This window comes from Sturnira hondurensis, unplaced genomic scaffold (genome assembly GCF_014824575.4).
Source record: "Sturnira hondurensis isolate 20B ecotype Veracruz unplaced genomic scaffold, ASM1482457v3 Scaffold0005329, whole genome shotgun sequence".
In the NCBI taxonomy this organism is placed as follows: Eukaryota; Metazoa; Chordata; class Mammalia; order Chiroptera; family Phyllostomidae; genus Sturnira; species Sturnira hondurensis.
The window spans coordinates 5,488,342-5,501,640 of record NW_028077960.1 but is presented as its reverse complement, the minus strand read 5'-3'; the positions used below and the strand labels follow the sequence as shown (position 1 = coordinate 5,501,640).

Here is a 13,299-nt window from a genome sequence, read left to right as displayed (position 1 = left end):
TGAGGTATGTCTCGCTCCCCAGTTTTCCACACAGTTTATATGCACGTGAATGTGGGACCACCGCGTCTGCCAGCTACCACCTTGCAATGGGTCCTCTCCACTCCAGCTGCATGACTCCGCCCTTCCTACCACTCTGAATGGATGTTTCTTCTCTCACTCCTTGGTTGCTGGACTTCCATACAGTTCAATTTTCTGTCAGTACTGGTTGCTTTTTGTTTTTGCTATTGTCCTTCTTTTGGTTGTGCGAGGAGGCACAGTGTGCCTGCCTACACCTCCATCTTGGCCCGAAGTCCCTGATTTACAATTATTTACAATAATTTACAATTATTTACAATTACAATTATAATCATACTCATATGTATGCAAGATTCAATTGATTTTTGTATGGCTGGCATGGTCCCTGAGCCTCTATTTCTGCTGCTGCAGGAAAACTGCCAATTCCAGGAAACTCCAGTGCTCAGAGACATCATATTAAACATGATCAGTTAGGGTTTATATTGGTTCCATTGGGATTCTCGCCTCCCTCATCCCTGGGTGACTTGAATCCCCGGGTGAAGGGCTTCTGTGCCGAGTTGGTGAAGGGACAGGGTGTCTGCTCTGCCTCACTGCTGCCTTTCTCCTCTGCTGCCACCATCTCCACAGAGACCCCTTTACATGGCCCGGAGCATACTCGGGGGCCTCCACCTTTACACTTTCCTCCCATGCCCTGGTCAGTGGCCAGGTGGGATGTGGGCTGGCCTACAAAGCTTGCGGGTCCTTTCTGTCTCAGGCTCCTAAACAAATCTGGAGTGTCTATTGCTTCCCTCCTCAGGCCAGAGCATTGCGGCCTGATCTCTGCTCACTGCCTCTCCGTCCTTCCCTCATCTGCCTGCTTGGTGAATGTTTCATTTCCTTTGGTTTGAGGAAATACTTCCTAGGCCATAGCACCTTCTTCATTTTCTTTAGTACAAACTGTACCTGTGCTCTCCATGCCTCGGACTTTGGCTCGTGACAGACAAAGCCTAGTTTTCCAGATTCTAAAGAGACCTTTTTTCCTTTTTTTTGTGCGCGGATCTTTGGTTTTGTCTTCTCTGGCTGTAATCAAGGTTATTCAAGAAGCACTGTGGAGTGGGCGTGGGTGGGGTTCAGTAACCACATGTTACTGAACACGTGATTCTACTCGGGTTGTTCAGGCGTCGACACCTGCTCAACGGGGCCGCGCTGAGGACCCTTGAGCCCTCATTTCTGTGTACCTCTGTAAGCACTCTCGATGTTAATCCTACGTAGGACCCCTATGGCTCAGTGTCTTTTTAACATGTTTACGAAAACCTCTTTAAAAATGCATTTGGTCATACTAATAGATTTTGGAAAAAGCATGTTAGTTGATAGTTGCGAGCTACATCTCCCTCCCCTCTCTCCAGACTTTAAATGCCAATTGGAAATGCCGTGTCTCCTCAATGAGAGGGGAGAGGGAGGGAGAACGTGGCGCTCTGGAGGCAGTATCTGCATTTGTGAGTAGGAGCCTATGATGTTTGCCTTCTTATTTCCTCAGGGCTGTCTTCCGTGCTAAGACTGGCCAGGTAAATTTGCCTCAGAACATTGGCTGAGTAAGAGTTTAGTTTTGGCATATAATGTCAGTGCAAAGTACAAATGCGACATGAAGGATCCCTTCAAATCAGTGTAGATTATTCATTAGATATAGTGAGATTCCGTAGGTTCTTTGATTTTTCCCAACAGCCTCTAATGCAGGGGTACCATCCACTTTGGTTCTCTGAGCTATCTCAGGAATAAATCATCTTGCACTCTACAGGCCTCCTTCCCATCTTCCCTGTGGAAGAACTGATGTCTGTTTACCTAACCACTCAGTCTAGGCACCTGGCTGCAGAGAATGCCACCTTTGTAATGCTGTACAACCCAGAATCTCCAGCTGAAGCAGTGTGAGCAGGGGCAGCTGGCTCAGGGCTCCAGCTGGGGCTGCTGGCTCAGGGGGCTGGGCTTCCTTGCAGGCCGGCTCCTGGGGCTGCTGCTCTGAGGGACACGGTGGCCCACGGGTGGTTCATGTTAGCACAGCTGAGAAAGGCTGGCCCTCTCGCAGAGACTTGACTGAGCTCTAAGGGAAAACAAAAGGGATAAACTTGGAGAGTGTAAGAAATGCAAACAGCTTGGCTTCCGGAGAGCAGGGTCTCACTCTGTTTGGTTTACTCCGTATTGGAAACTAAGGAAAGAGGTACAATGTCATCTCCTAGCTGCAAGCAGCGGACAGACAGCCTCAGCTGGTGGCTTTCCTGCTCTGCCAGGCATGCGTGGAGCACCACGGACCTCTGAATTCTTCCCCTTAACTCCTCCCTGAGAACCTGTTAGAAATGCACATTTTCAGGCCCCACCTCAGATCTGAATCACACTTTGCATGTGGCGTTCAATGACCATTTGAACAATTTAAACGAGATTTCCAGGTAACTCTGTTGCTTGCTCAAGTTTGAGAATGACTGAGATGGAGAGTATAGAAAGAATTAGAGATGAGCAAAGAGGATAAATTTTGGCCTGAATGTGTTGAGTTTTAGATTTCTGCGAGGCTGTCAAAGTGTGGACCCAGTGCCCACAGCATCGGCGTCACCTGGGAGCCTGTTAGAAATGCAGAATGAGAGGCTGTACTTTGACAAGATCCCCAGGTGACTTTCATGCACATCACAAGTAATGAGCAGACTCTACTCTGGAGCAGTGGTCCCCAACCTTTCTGGCACCAGGGACCAATTTTGTGGAAGACAGTTTTTTCATGAACCAGGGAATAGGGGATGGTTTTGGGATGATTCAAGCGCATTACAGTCGAGCTTATCTCCTGCTGTGCAGCCAGTTCCTAAAAGGCCCAGTCTGCAGCCTGGAGGTTGGGGACCCTTGGCCTAGAGGTTAGTTGGGTCTGTGCGGTTGATTTACAGGACAGGGGTTTGGACAGGGAATAGAAATATGGGTGTCGTCAGTTATGGTTGATGGTTGTAGATGACACATTTCCAGCATTGCTGCCCAGTTAGGAGCCTGGATGTGGAATCATCACACTGATTAGCATGAACATCACAAAGCTGCATAACATCACATATAATGAGGCCCTGGATGGCAGCCAGCATGTTGTGAGGAAAATGTTTTATGTGTTTATTACCCTTTCCAAAATGCTATTTGCAGCCATTCTCTCAAGAAACAGCAATTTCCGCCAAACCCATGGCAGGTCACTGGAAGAGCTGGGCCTGGCCCTGGCGCCAGAACACTTGCTGTGGCGTTTCGTCGGTGAGCCGTGCTGTCGGGAAGGGGCTGTGCATCTACGCGTGTCGTCAGGGCCGGGCGTGTGGCCAGGCAGGACAGCGTCGCACACAGTGCTTGGTAGATGTTCACAGAAGTTGCTCGGTAAAGGTTTGTGTGTTAAAGGTTGTGGAAACACATGATGGAAAACATGACAGAAACTGTGTTTAGATTTAAAAAATGTGTTCCTGTTAGTAACCTCTGTTTGATCTTTACATCATTGTTACTAGATAACATGGATATTATTCATGTTCTCATGTAAAAAATAACATCTTTATTGAGATAAATTAACGTACCATAAAACTCATCATTTGAAGCGTATGATTCAGTGGTTTTTAGTATATCCACAGGGTTCTACAACCATCATCACTATCTAATTACAGAACGTTTTCATCATCCCCAAAAGAAATCCTGTATCCTTAATATCATTCCTTGTTCTCCTCTCCCACAATCGCCGTCAACTAACAGTCCACTTCCTGTTTCTGTGGAGTTGCCTCTTCTGGGCAGTTCATGTAAATGGAAGTGTACCAAATACGCCTTTTGTGTCTGGCTCCTTTCGCTTAGAACGTGTTCAAGGTTCACCTGTGCCATAGTGTACATGAATACTTCATCCCTGTTGTGGCTGAGTTGTGTACTACTATTTTGTTTGTCTATTCTCACTTGAAAGGCATTTGAGTTAAGATTTTGTGTGGACATCCGTTTTCATTTCTGTGGGTATGTACCCAGGATTGGAATTGCTGGTGCACATGGTAACTATATTTCACTTTCTGAGGAATGTCCAGATAGTTTTCCAAAGCGACTGCACCATTTTTCATCCCCACCAGGAATGTGTGAGGGTTCCAGTTTCTCTCCATCCTCTTCAACACTTTTATTATCTGTCCTTTTTCTCATAGCCATCCTAGTGGGTGTACTCCCATTTATAGGTAAGAAAACTGAGGGCACAGTCTTTTCCAAAGTTTGTAGAGCTATTAAATGGCCAATCCAGAACATTTTTCAATGCAAATACTTGTATCATGCATGCTCTATGCTAATCATTATTTAAGTCTGTTGCTCTTACTAACTTGTTTACTCTTTGCAACAACCTGTGAGAAAGATGCTATCATCGTATTTATTTATAAACTGAGGACTGGGCTAGGGCTAGTCCTTTAGGTAAAAAAACTTAAGAAGATATTACTCTCAGGTTCAACCAGAATGTACCTGATGCTCTGTGCTTCACTGGGCTCATCCTGGTCTTGGACCTATTTGAAGAAACTGAGGCATCAGAAGACTGAGTAATTTTTTTCAAAGGTTCAAGAAGTAAGCATGTAAATTAGTAAGTAGCAGAGGTGGGATACAAACCCAGGAACCCTGGCTTCAGAGTCTAAGTCATTCATTAACCACTATGCCACACTGGCATGCATATCTTTGCTCTTCAAACCAGGCCTTTTCTGTTTCTTTCTTAAGGCTTCACTTTCTGGAATTAGTCAGAGCTTTGACAAGAGGGGAGGCTATAGTAAAATTCTGGCGATGGGTTATGGGGAGACCAAGCAGAACTAATCAGCTTAGCAGCCCCCCAGGCATCTACTGCATGGACCCCTGGGACGGTAACTGGCCACAAGGTTCCCCTCGGCCACATCTGTGCTTATTATCCCAACTATGCATAAATCTGCCTGGTTCATGTAAGCCGCTCTGCAAGTGGCCTGGTGGGGAGGAGGCCATTGTGAACCGTCAGGCTGATTAGCTCTGACCAGCTGTGAGGGAAACACGCGTCCTTGTGGCCAAGTGGGGATGAACCTGCTGCGGGTCCAAGTGTTCCGAGTCAAGCATTCAGAAATCACATCTCTCATGATCACACACTAATTGACTGCTTATTCTTTTTAGTCTGGTTCTCAGAATAAGCTTGTCATTTGTTTACAAATGATCATCTTTCAAATGGTGTGGCTATTCGTGGGTTTTGAATGGTGTTCCTGCTTGGACAGAGCCTCCCAGAAGGCAGTGCGAATACAAAAATATACATTTGCACATTTGCACATGTATGCCTTACCCCCTCAGGAGTGATGGGCAGCCTTTGAAAAGATGCTTAGACAAGGCCTCAGCCACCAGCAGGTGCCCCGCCTCCTCGGCCCCCAGGGGTTGAGGGCCTGTCAGCCCTCAGCCCTCGGGGTGAACGGCAGTATGCAGGGTGGCCTGGGACAGCAGGGTTTCTACAGATGTCACAAACTCAGAGATTTTTGCTTGTTTTTTAATCTATTCCTATATTTCTTCAATATATGATAAATTTGGCTGTTGAATTTTCACTGTTTTGTTTGGAATTTCCATTTGATGCCATGACTTTGTTTCTCGGAGCTGTGGGTCTGTGGACCAGCAGCCCCAGCATCACTTGGGAGCTTGTAGGAAATGCAGACCCTCAGGCCCCGCCTCAGACCTCCTGAGCCAGGGCCTGTCTCTCAGTAAGATCTGCGGGTGGTTCCTGGGCACATTCAAGTTGAGAAGCTCTGCTCCAGGTCCCCATTTCTGTTACCTTCAGCTGGGGCTCTCCACCCAGTATTTACTTTGAGGCTAGAAATTTTGGTAGGCTTTCAGATCTTTAAAAAAAAAAAAAAAGACACCCACATACACACACAGAGAAATTCTTTCCTTTGCCTTTGCATGATGTCATTCATTTTACCTGGCCTGCATGAGAAAGAAAAACGCAAATTACACTCAAGTTATACATATTTTTAAGACTAACTTCTTAAATGCATCTCTTAAAGCAGCACGCTGGATCCCCCATCATTAACAGAGTCCCAAGTGTTGCCAAGATTAATTGAGAAGTGCCTAAAGGCAAAATAAGCACTGTAGTGTAGTTTAATTCAAAGGCATATCAGCTAAGAATGAAGGTACAATTAGTGATAAAGATGTTAATAATTAGTTGTGGTCTGTTAAATTTTATATTCGGTGGTTATGTACAGTGAAGAAAGAATTTCCTCATGAGGGCAAAAATTAATGTTCCACCTTGATTGCTATTTTAATGTGCTTATTTTAATGGGGCCATCTTGTAGAAACCCTTGGGCACCTTTCCAATTTTACGTAAAAGTAGAATTAATTATTATGGAAGCACATACGTTTGGAGCTGGAACGACCTTCACAGTCATTTAATCCAGTTCAGTCATTTTACAAATAAGAGTTACATGGCTTACTTAAGTCCTTCCACAGAATGTTGGACCCTGTGCTTCCCAAGTCACAGAGCAGTGGTGGCGAAACCTTCTCAGATCCCTCTAGACCACAGGGCTTTCTCTTGCCTCGGAGTTCCCAAAGCACGTGTCGGCAGTGCCTCCAAGGCCTTCCTTCATCCTGCCCTGTGTGATGTTCTAGTTGCTTTCAGTTGTAAGGCCGAGGTCTTGAGAACCACGTTCGGTTTGTCTTGTGCTTCTCTCCCATTCCCTTGTCATGCCAACCATTGTTGTGGGGTAAGTTTACAGGCAGTGCGTGCTGGAGCTGATTGTGTCTCCACAATGGCGGCTTGAAATTGGCCATGGTGGGAGTATTTGTCCTACGGAAATGAGGAAATGCTACAACTCTCCCCCCTCTGGAATGCCAGTTGTCAAGCCCTTCCAAGCACACCACTGTTTATATGATTTTCATAAGGTTTCACGAGGCAACCGGCCTCGACAAAATCCACACCGACAGGAAGATGGCTGCCGACCTGTTGTTTGGCGTGGGTTGCCTGGAGAGTGATGGAGTCTCCAGTCACTGAACCTCCTCTCATTGCTTCAGGGATTAAGTTTGACCCAGCGCAAGTCAGGCCCAGGACTGCACTAGAATTTGGTTGCTTAGCTGAGTTCTACTTACCTGGAAAAGCTATTTGGGCATGAGTGGTAATGGAAACAGGGTCTGAAATATCAGGCATAGTTGAGTGAGGAAAAAAACTCCACAGACTATTATCAGAAAAAAAAAAAAAGAACAGGAAGTTACTATGGCTGAAATTACAATTATGTCTTACACTTCTCGAAAAATCTTCAGTGGCTCCCTATAACCCATGTAAATACCCAACCCCCCTGACGTAAGTTATGTACCAACCACAGCTTACCATCCAAACCCCAGTTTCAACCCCTGACATCACACACGGCTGATTCCCTTCTTCATCCCACCTTCCAGCCTCTGCAGAGCTTTGTTCCAGCCCCCACGGCACCCCCTGCTCTGGGAATGCCCCCTCTACCTCCCTGCCCCACCGTAGGCTCTCTCCCAAGCTTCCATTTCTATCCAGTCCCTCTACTGTGGACCAGAGCTTCTGGGTGAACATGACAGTTCCCTTGACTGTTCATCTCCTCTCTTGTGTGTCTTTCCGTAGCAGCAGGACCCGAGGTCCCATCGGCCCTGGCAAGTATGGCTATGGGAAGGCCCCGTACATCTTACCACTGCAGACGGACTCCGCACACTCACCGCAGAGGCTTCGGAGGCAGAAGCCCTCGTCCCGGCAATCCAGATCCCAGGGGGCATCCAGTCCTAGCCATGGCTATAGCCCACCAGCCCGCCGGGCCCCCCACCATGGACCTCTGTACCAGAGTGACGGTGGCCCTCATTCTGGACTGCAGGCCTCAGAGACCTCCGTCTACCAGCTCCCTTTGACCTATGACCAAGGTTTCCCTGCGACTTCAAGTCTCTTCCACAGCCCAGAACTTAGTAGCAGCCATGCCATGGGGGCCCCCAGGGCAGCCCAGAGCTTTTCCCAGCCAGGCCGGTCCGCAGCCATCTCCTGCATTGGGGCCTATCGCCAGTACAAGCTGTGCAACACCGACGTGAGTACCCCGCCAATCCGGGTCTGCACGATGGCTGCTCCTCCTTCCTGTGGGATGGCAGTGAACATGCGGAAGACACGAGACTTGGCTTTTCTAGGCCATGTTTTTGTATTTTGTAGGTCTTTTTTCAATAGAGGGGGGCAGAAAGGAGTGAAAAAGAAAAAAAAGGGAAAATATTGCTATGGCAAACTGAGAAGTCCATTAGGCAGTTATCTGTTTTATGGATGAACTAAAACATCCTTATTTCTTAAGCAGTTGGTGTCTTGCTAGAAAGATAGGTGGGGCAAATCCCATTCCAAAGTCCAAGGTCAGAATGACTAGTAACCAGCACTTGTTTTCCACTGAAAATGGCAAATTCTTCCCTGGGTCTTCCTGACAGTAGCTCCCAGGGACCACAGCGACTGTGACCCCCAGGTGCTCTGTCCCAGCTTAGTGCTGTTGGAAGCTCTGCAGAAGGGGCGGAGACCGAAGGCGGAGGCAGTGGCGGTCCCACACGGAGTCCTCCTTTTTGCATCACCTTGTTCCCCTGCGTGCTAGGCTAATGCTAGGCAGTTTTTAAACCTTCCTTCCCATTTCTCTCCATTTATGCTCCCCATCTACTTTTCTTTTTTTTTTTATTCAGGTTATGCCTTTAGTGACTTGTGAATAACTTCTTGAATCACTTATTGACAACCTATTGCTCCATGTCAAACAACTTCCAAATTCTCAGCATCTCTATGTGAACAATATTCTCTGATTGGGGATGTGGGTCAGTTTGGCTAGTTTAGGGGAGCCGGTGGTGGCACCAAATAAGTGGGAGTTTGGGCGTCTAATTAGCATAGGTATCATCCAGTGAGTTTCCCAGGGGCTCCTGCTCCTCCAGGCACACACCCTTCAGTCACTGGATCACGAGGAAGCCTGACAGTGAGTTGCCTGCTGAAGATTCCACTGCTAATGAGTAGCGAAGGGAATGACAAATGGCAACTTCTTAATGCGAACAAATGTGATTTTTTAAAAAACATCAGTTTAGAGACTACATATTAAAAAGAAAGGAATGGAGTGTGTGTAAAGGTTAAATTTCCAAGTTGCCATATTTTTATTAATAATTTAATCTGCCTTAATACACCATTACTCAGTAACAGGACAGCTGTTATATATTAGCTTCAATTTCCTCATTAAAAATATATTTCCTGCCATGGAGTCCATAGAAATGACTTAATTTGTGATTTTAATAATTCCTCTAAATGCCTGGAGTGCTTTTTAGCATGTTCTTACACTGACAGACTTCAGCAATTATTAATTTCTGTAAAGCAGTAATTTTCCTAAAGCCATTACTAATCAGTCAACTGGTGAGTCTTAAGCGAGCATCATTGCTTGTCGTGTAACAGACCAGGCACCCGGAAGATAAAAGGAAAGTCGTACCATGGGCCTCGCGGAGCTGAGAGGATCATAAATCAAAAAGAAGGGCTAGTGCCTTTGATTCGACACGGTCCCTGTTCTCGAATATCCACTACAATCCTTTTAAAATGAAATGAATTCATTTCCGATGAAGAACACATTCTCCCATTGACTCGTCTGTTTCTTAATTTTGAAGACCAACTAAATCGTAAGGAGCAGGGAAAGGCAGAGGGCGTTTGGCGAGCATGGGAACCTGAGACCTACTAAGCAATCCTTTCATTTCACCTACATTTTTTGAGCCATGCTCTTTTTGCCAGACCTGTGCTGTCTGAAGCAGGGTTGTCTCTCCCCACGTGTCAGCCATGGCTCCTCTGGGCTCTGGGGTAATCCACTACTGAAGAGGTTGAATTGCAATGAATCTTTAAATATCTTTGTGAATTCATGATGCCTGCTGTCATTTTGGAAATAGGCGAAGCAATTTCTCAAACCCAAGACAAAGAAGTGACACTAATAAAATGCTGACAAAGGCTCGTGCCGGTGCAGTGGCCTTCTCTGCTGTAACCTTTGCAGTGTCCTCCCCAGTGCACCCCACCACCCTGAGCCACACCCTACTTACTCCTGTTGCTAAGCATGCCTTTGAGGTCCTCTTACTGCACGTCCTTTTATAAGCCCACAGCTTCTTGTGATCTGGGTCATACCCTATGATACTTGCATTTTTTTTTTTAATTTTTTAATTTAATTATTTTTCAAGTACAGTTTTCTGTCTATTACTCCCATCCCATCCCACCCCCCATCCTCCCCCCTCCCTCCCATTTCCACCCTTCTCAGTTGTTGTCCATGTATCCTTTATATAGGTTCCTCTAAATCCCTCCCTTATTTCCCCTGAAATTCCCTCCCCTCTCCCCTCTGGTCACTGTCAGCCTGTTCTCTATTTCAGTGTCTTTGGTTATATTTTGCTTGCTTGTTTGCTTTGTTGTTTAGCTTCCTGTTAGAGGTGAGATCATATGGTATTTGTCCTTCAACACCTGGCTTATTTCACTCAGCATAATGCTTTCCAGTTCCATCCATGTTGTTGCAAAAGGTAGGAGCTCCTTCTTTCTTTCTGCAGCATAAAATTCCATTGTGTATATGTACCATAGTTTTTTGATCCATTCATTTACTGACGGGCACCTAGGTTGCTTCCAACTCTTGGCTATTGTAAATTGTGCTGCTATGAACATTGGGGTGCATAGGTTCTTTGGGATTGGTGTTTTAGGGTTCTTAGGATACAATCCCAGCAGTGGAATTGTTGGGTCAAAAGGCAAGTCCAATTTTAGTTTTCTGAGAAAATTCCATACTGTTTTCCATAGTGGTTGTACCAGTCTGCAATCCCACCAACAGTGGACCAGAGTCCCCTTTTCCCCACACCCTCTCCAACATTTGTTGTTTATTGCTTTGTTTATGATACTTGCATTTTTTAAAATTATTTTTGATTTTTCAATTACATTTGACATATTATATTAGTTTCAGGTATACAACCTCATGATTAGACATTTGTGTAACTTACTAAGAGGTCATCCTGATAAATCTCATACCCATCTCACACCATACATAGTTATTAGAATATTGTTGACTATGTTCCCTATGCTGTACTTTACATCCCCATAACTGTTCTGCAGCGACCGATTTGTACTTCTTCATTCCCTCACCTTAGTCACCAGCCCTTTAGCCCCCTCATATCTGGCAACTGTCAAAATGTTCTCTGTATCTATGAGTCTGTTTCTGTTCTGCTGCTTCACTTATTTTTTCTTAGATTCAGTTGTTGATAGGTATGTATTTATTGCCATTTTATTTTTCAAATTTTTTATCTCTTGTTTTCTTCTTCTTAAAGGAGACCCTTTAACATTTCATATAATACTGGTTTGGTGGTGATGAACTCCTTTAGGTTTTCCTCATCTAGGAAGTTCTTTGTATGCCCTTCTGCTCTAAATGATAGTTTTGCTGGGTAGAGTAATCTTGGTTGTAGTCCTTGCTTTCCATTATTTTGAATATTTCTTGCCACTCCTGTCTGGCCCACAAAGTTGCTATTGAGAAATCAGCTGAAAGTTAATCCCTTGTAGTTAACTAACTGCTTTTTCTCTGGCTGCTTTTAAGAGTCTCTCTTTGTCTTTAACCTTTGCATTTTAGTTATGATGTGCCTTGGTGAGGGTCTCTTTGGTCTCACCTTGTTTAGGACTCTCTTCTCTTCCTCGACTTGTATGTCTGTTTCCTTCACCAGCTTAGGGAAGGTTTCTGTCATTTTTTAAAATAAGTTTTCAATTTCTTGCTCTCTCTTTTCTCCTTTTGTGATGTCAGTGCTGGTATGCTTGAAGTTGTCCCATAGGCTTTTTACATTATCCTCATTTTTTGGTTTCTTTTTTTCTGCTCTGATTGGGTATTTTCTGCTGCTTCCTTATATTCCAAATTGTTATTCTGATCTTGGGTTCATCTACTCTATTGTTGATTCCCTGTAAATGATTCTTCATTTCAGTTACTGTATCCTTCATTTCTACCTGGTTCTTTTTTATGGTTTCCATATCCATTTTCATGCTGCTGATGTTCTCACTCAGTTCCTTGATCATCCGTATAACCATTGTTTTGAAGTCTGTATCTGGTAGTTCGATTCTGTTTCATTTAGCTTTTTTTTTCCTGGAGACGTCTCCTGTTCTTTCATTTGGGACCTGTTTGTTTCCACATTTTGGCTGATTCCTTGTGTTTGTTTCTATGTATTACATAGAGCTGCTACCTCTCCCAGACTTGTTAGAGTGGCCTGATGTAGTAGGTGTCCTGTAGGGTCCCATGGCTCAGACTCCGCAGTCACCAGAACTGGGCTGTATGCTTTGATTGGAGTTGAGCCTTGATTGCTTTTGGCATTCAGGGATTGACCCCAGGCTGATTGGCTTCAAGGAACTGCTGGGTTGGAGTGGACCATAAGGAGCAGGACTTGCTTCAATGGGACTTTGGTGCTCACCACATCTGCCCCTTGAGTGTGTCACTCCTCAAGGTGGTAGGGTTATAATCTGGTATGGTCCAAAGCTGACCACTAGGTGCATTGCCTCTGGTGCCTCCGGAAAAGTGTGAGGTCATCCATGTCTTGTGCCCTGCCTAGGATCACCCAGCAGGAGGTACAGAGTGATATGCAAATGGCTGCTATTCATGCTGGGCTTGGATGTGCCCAGAAGAGGCCAAACTGTGAATGAAGGCTGGCTGCTCCTAGTGCCAGGCCTGGGCCACTCAGCAAGAGGTACAGGGTGTGCAGAGGCCAGATGCTGCTTGTTTGGGAGATTTTAGGAGGGTCTGAAGCATGAGGCAAGAGAGGCCATTTGTGCAGAAAAGCCGCTGGAAATGGGTGGGCCTGAAATTTGGGTCAGGTGGAGTCTTGGGGGGGGCGGATCACCAGAGCAGGGTAAACAGTGTTAGCCAGGTTGGTGGAGACTCAGATATGGTGCCCCACCCCTGATGGCTTAATGTGGGGAGGGCTCAGAAAAGGAACAATGGCCTCTGCCAGCACTTCTCTCTGGGAGAAACCTGCCCCTGTCCTTAGCCCTCACCCTGATGCCAGATAGTTCTATTTCTCCCATATGTCCCTGGTGCCTTTCAAGTTACTGCTGCAGTACTGGAGATCAGAGCAGGTGAGTCCGAGTAAGTTCATGCATGGTCCCTTTAAAAGGAGCTGCCTGGGACTCCAAAAGCCCTCTAACTCCCTTAGCTTTAGTCCCCATTGGTTTTTACAGCCAGAATTATGGGGGCTTGTCTTCCTGATACTGGAACCAAGAGTTGGGGGACCCGGTGTGGGGCTGGGACCTCTCACACCTCAGGGGAGATGTGTGCAGCTGAGATATCCCTCCTGATTATAAACCACCACACATGGGTGTGGGAC

General features: G+C 45.8%; 1 protein-coding gene across 1 annotated transcript in view; it reads left to right on the top strand.

Annotated features, from left to right (window-relative positions):
- The window catches only part of THSD4 (thrombospondin type 1 domain containing 4), a 593,206-nt gene that overhangs the window by 116,194 nt on the left and 463,713 nt on the right, over positions 1 to 13,299 (top strand). Inside the window, exon 5 of the mRNA XM_037047150.1 lies at positions 7,577 to 8,024. Within this exon, the coding sequence (XP_036903045.1) occupies positions 7,577 to 8,024 (448 nt within the window). The remainder of the gene's footprint in view (positions 1 to 7,576; positions 8,025 to 13,299) is intronic.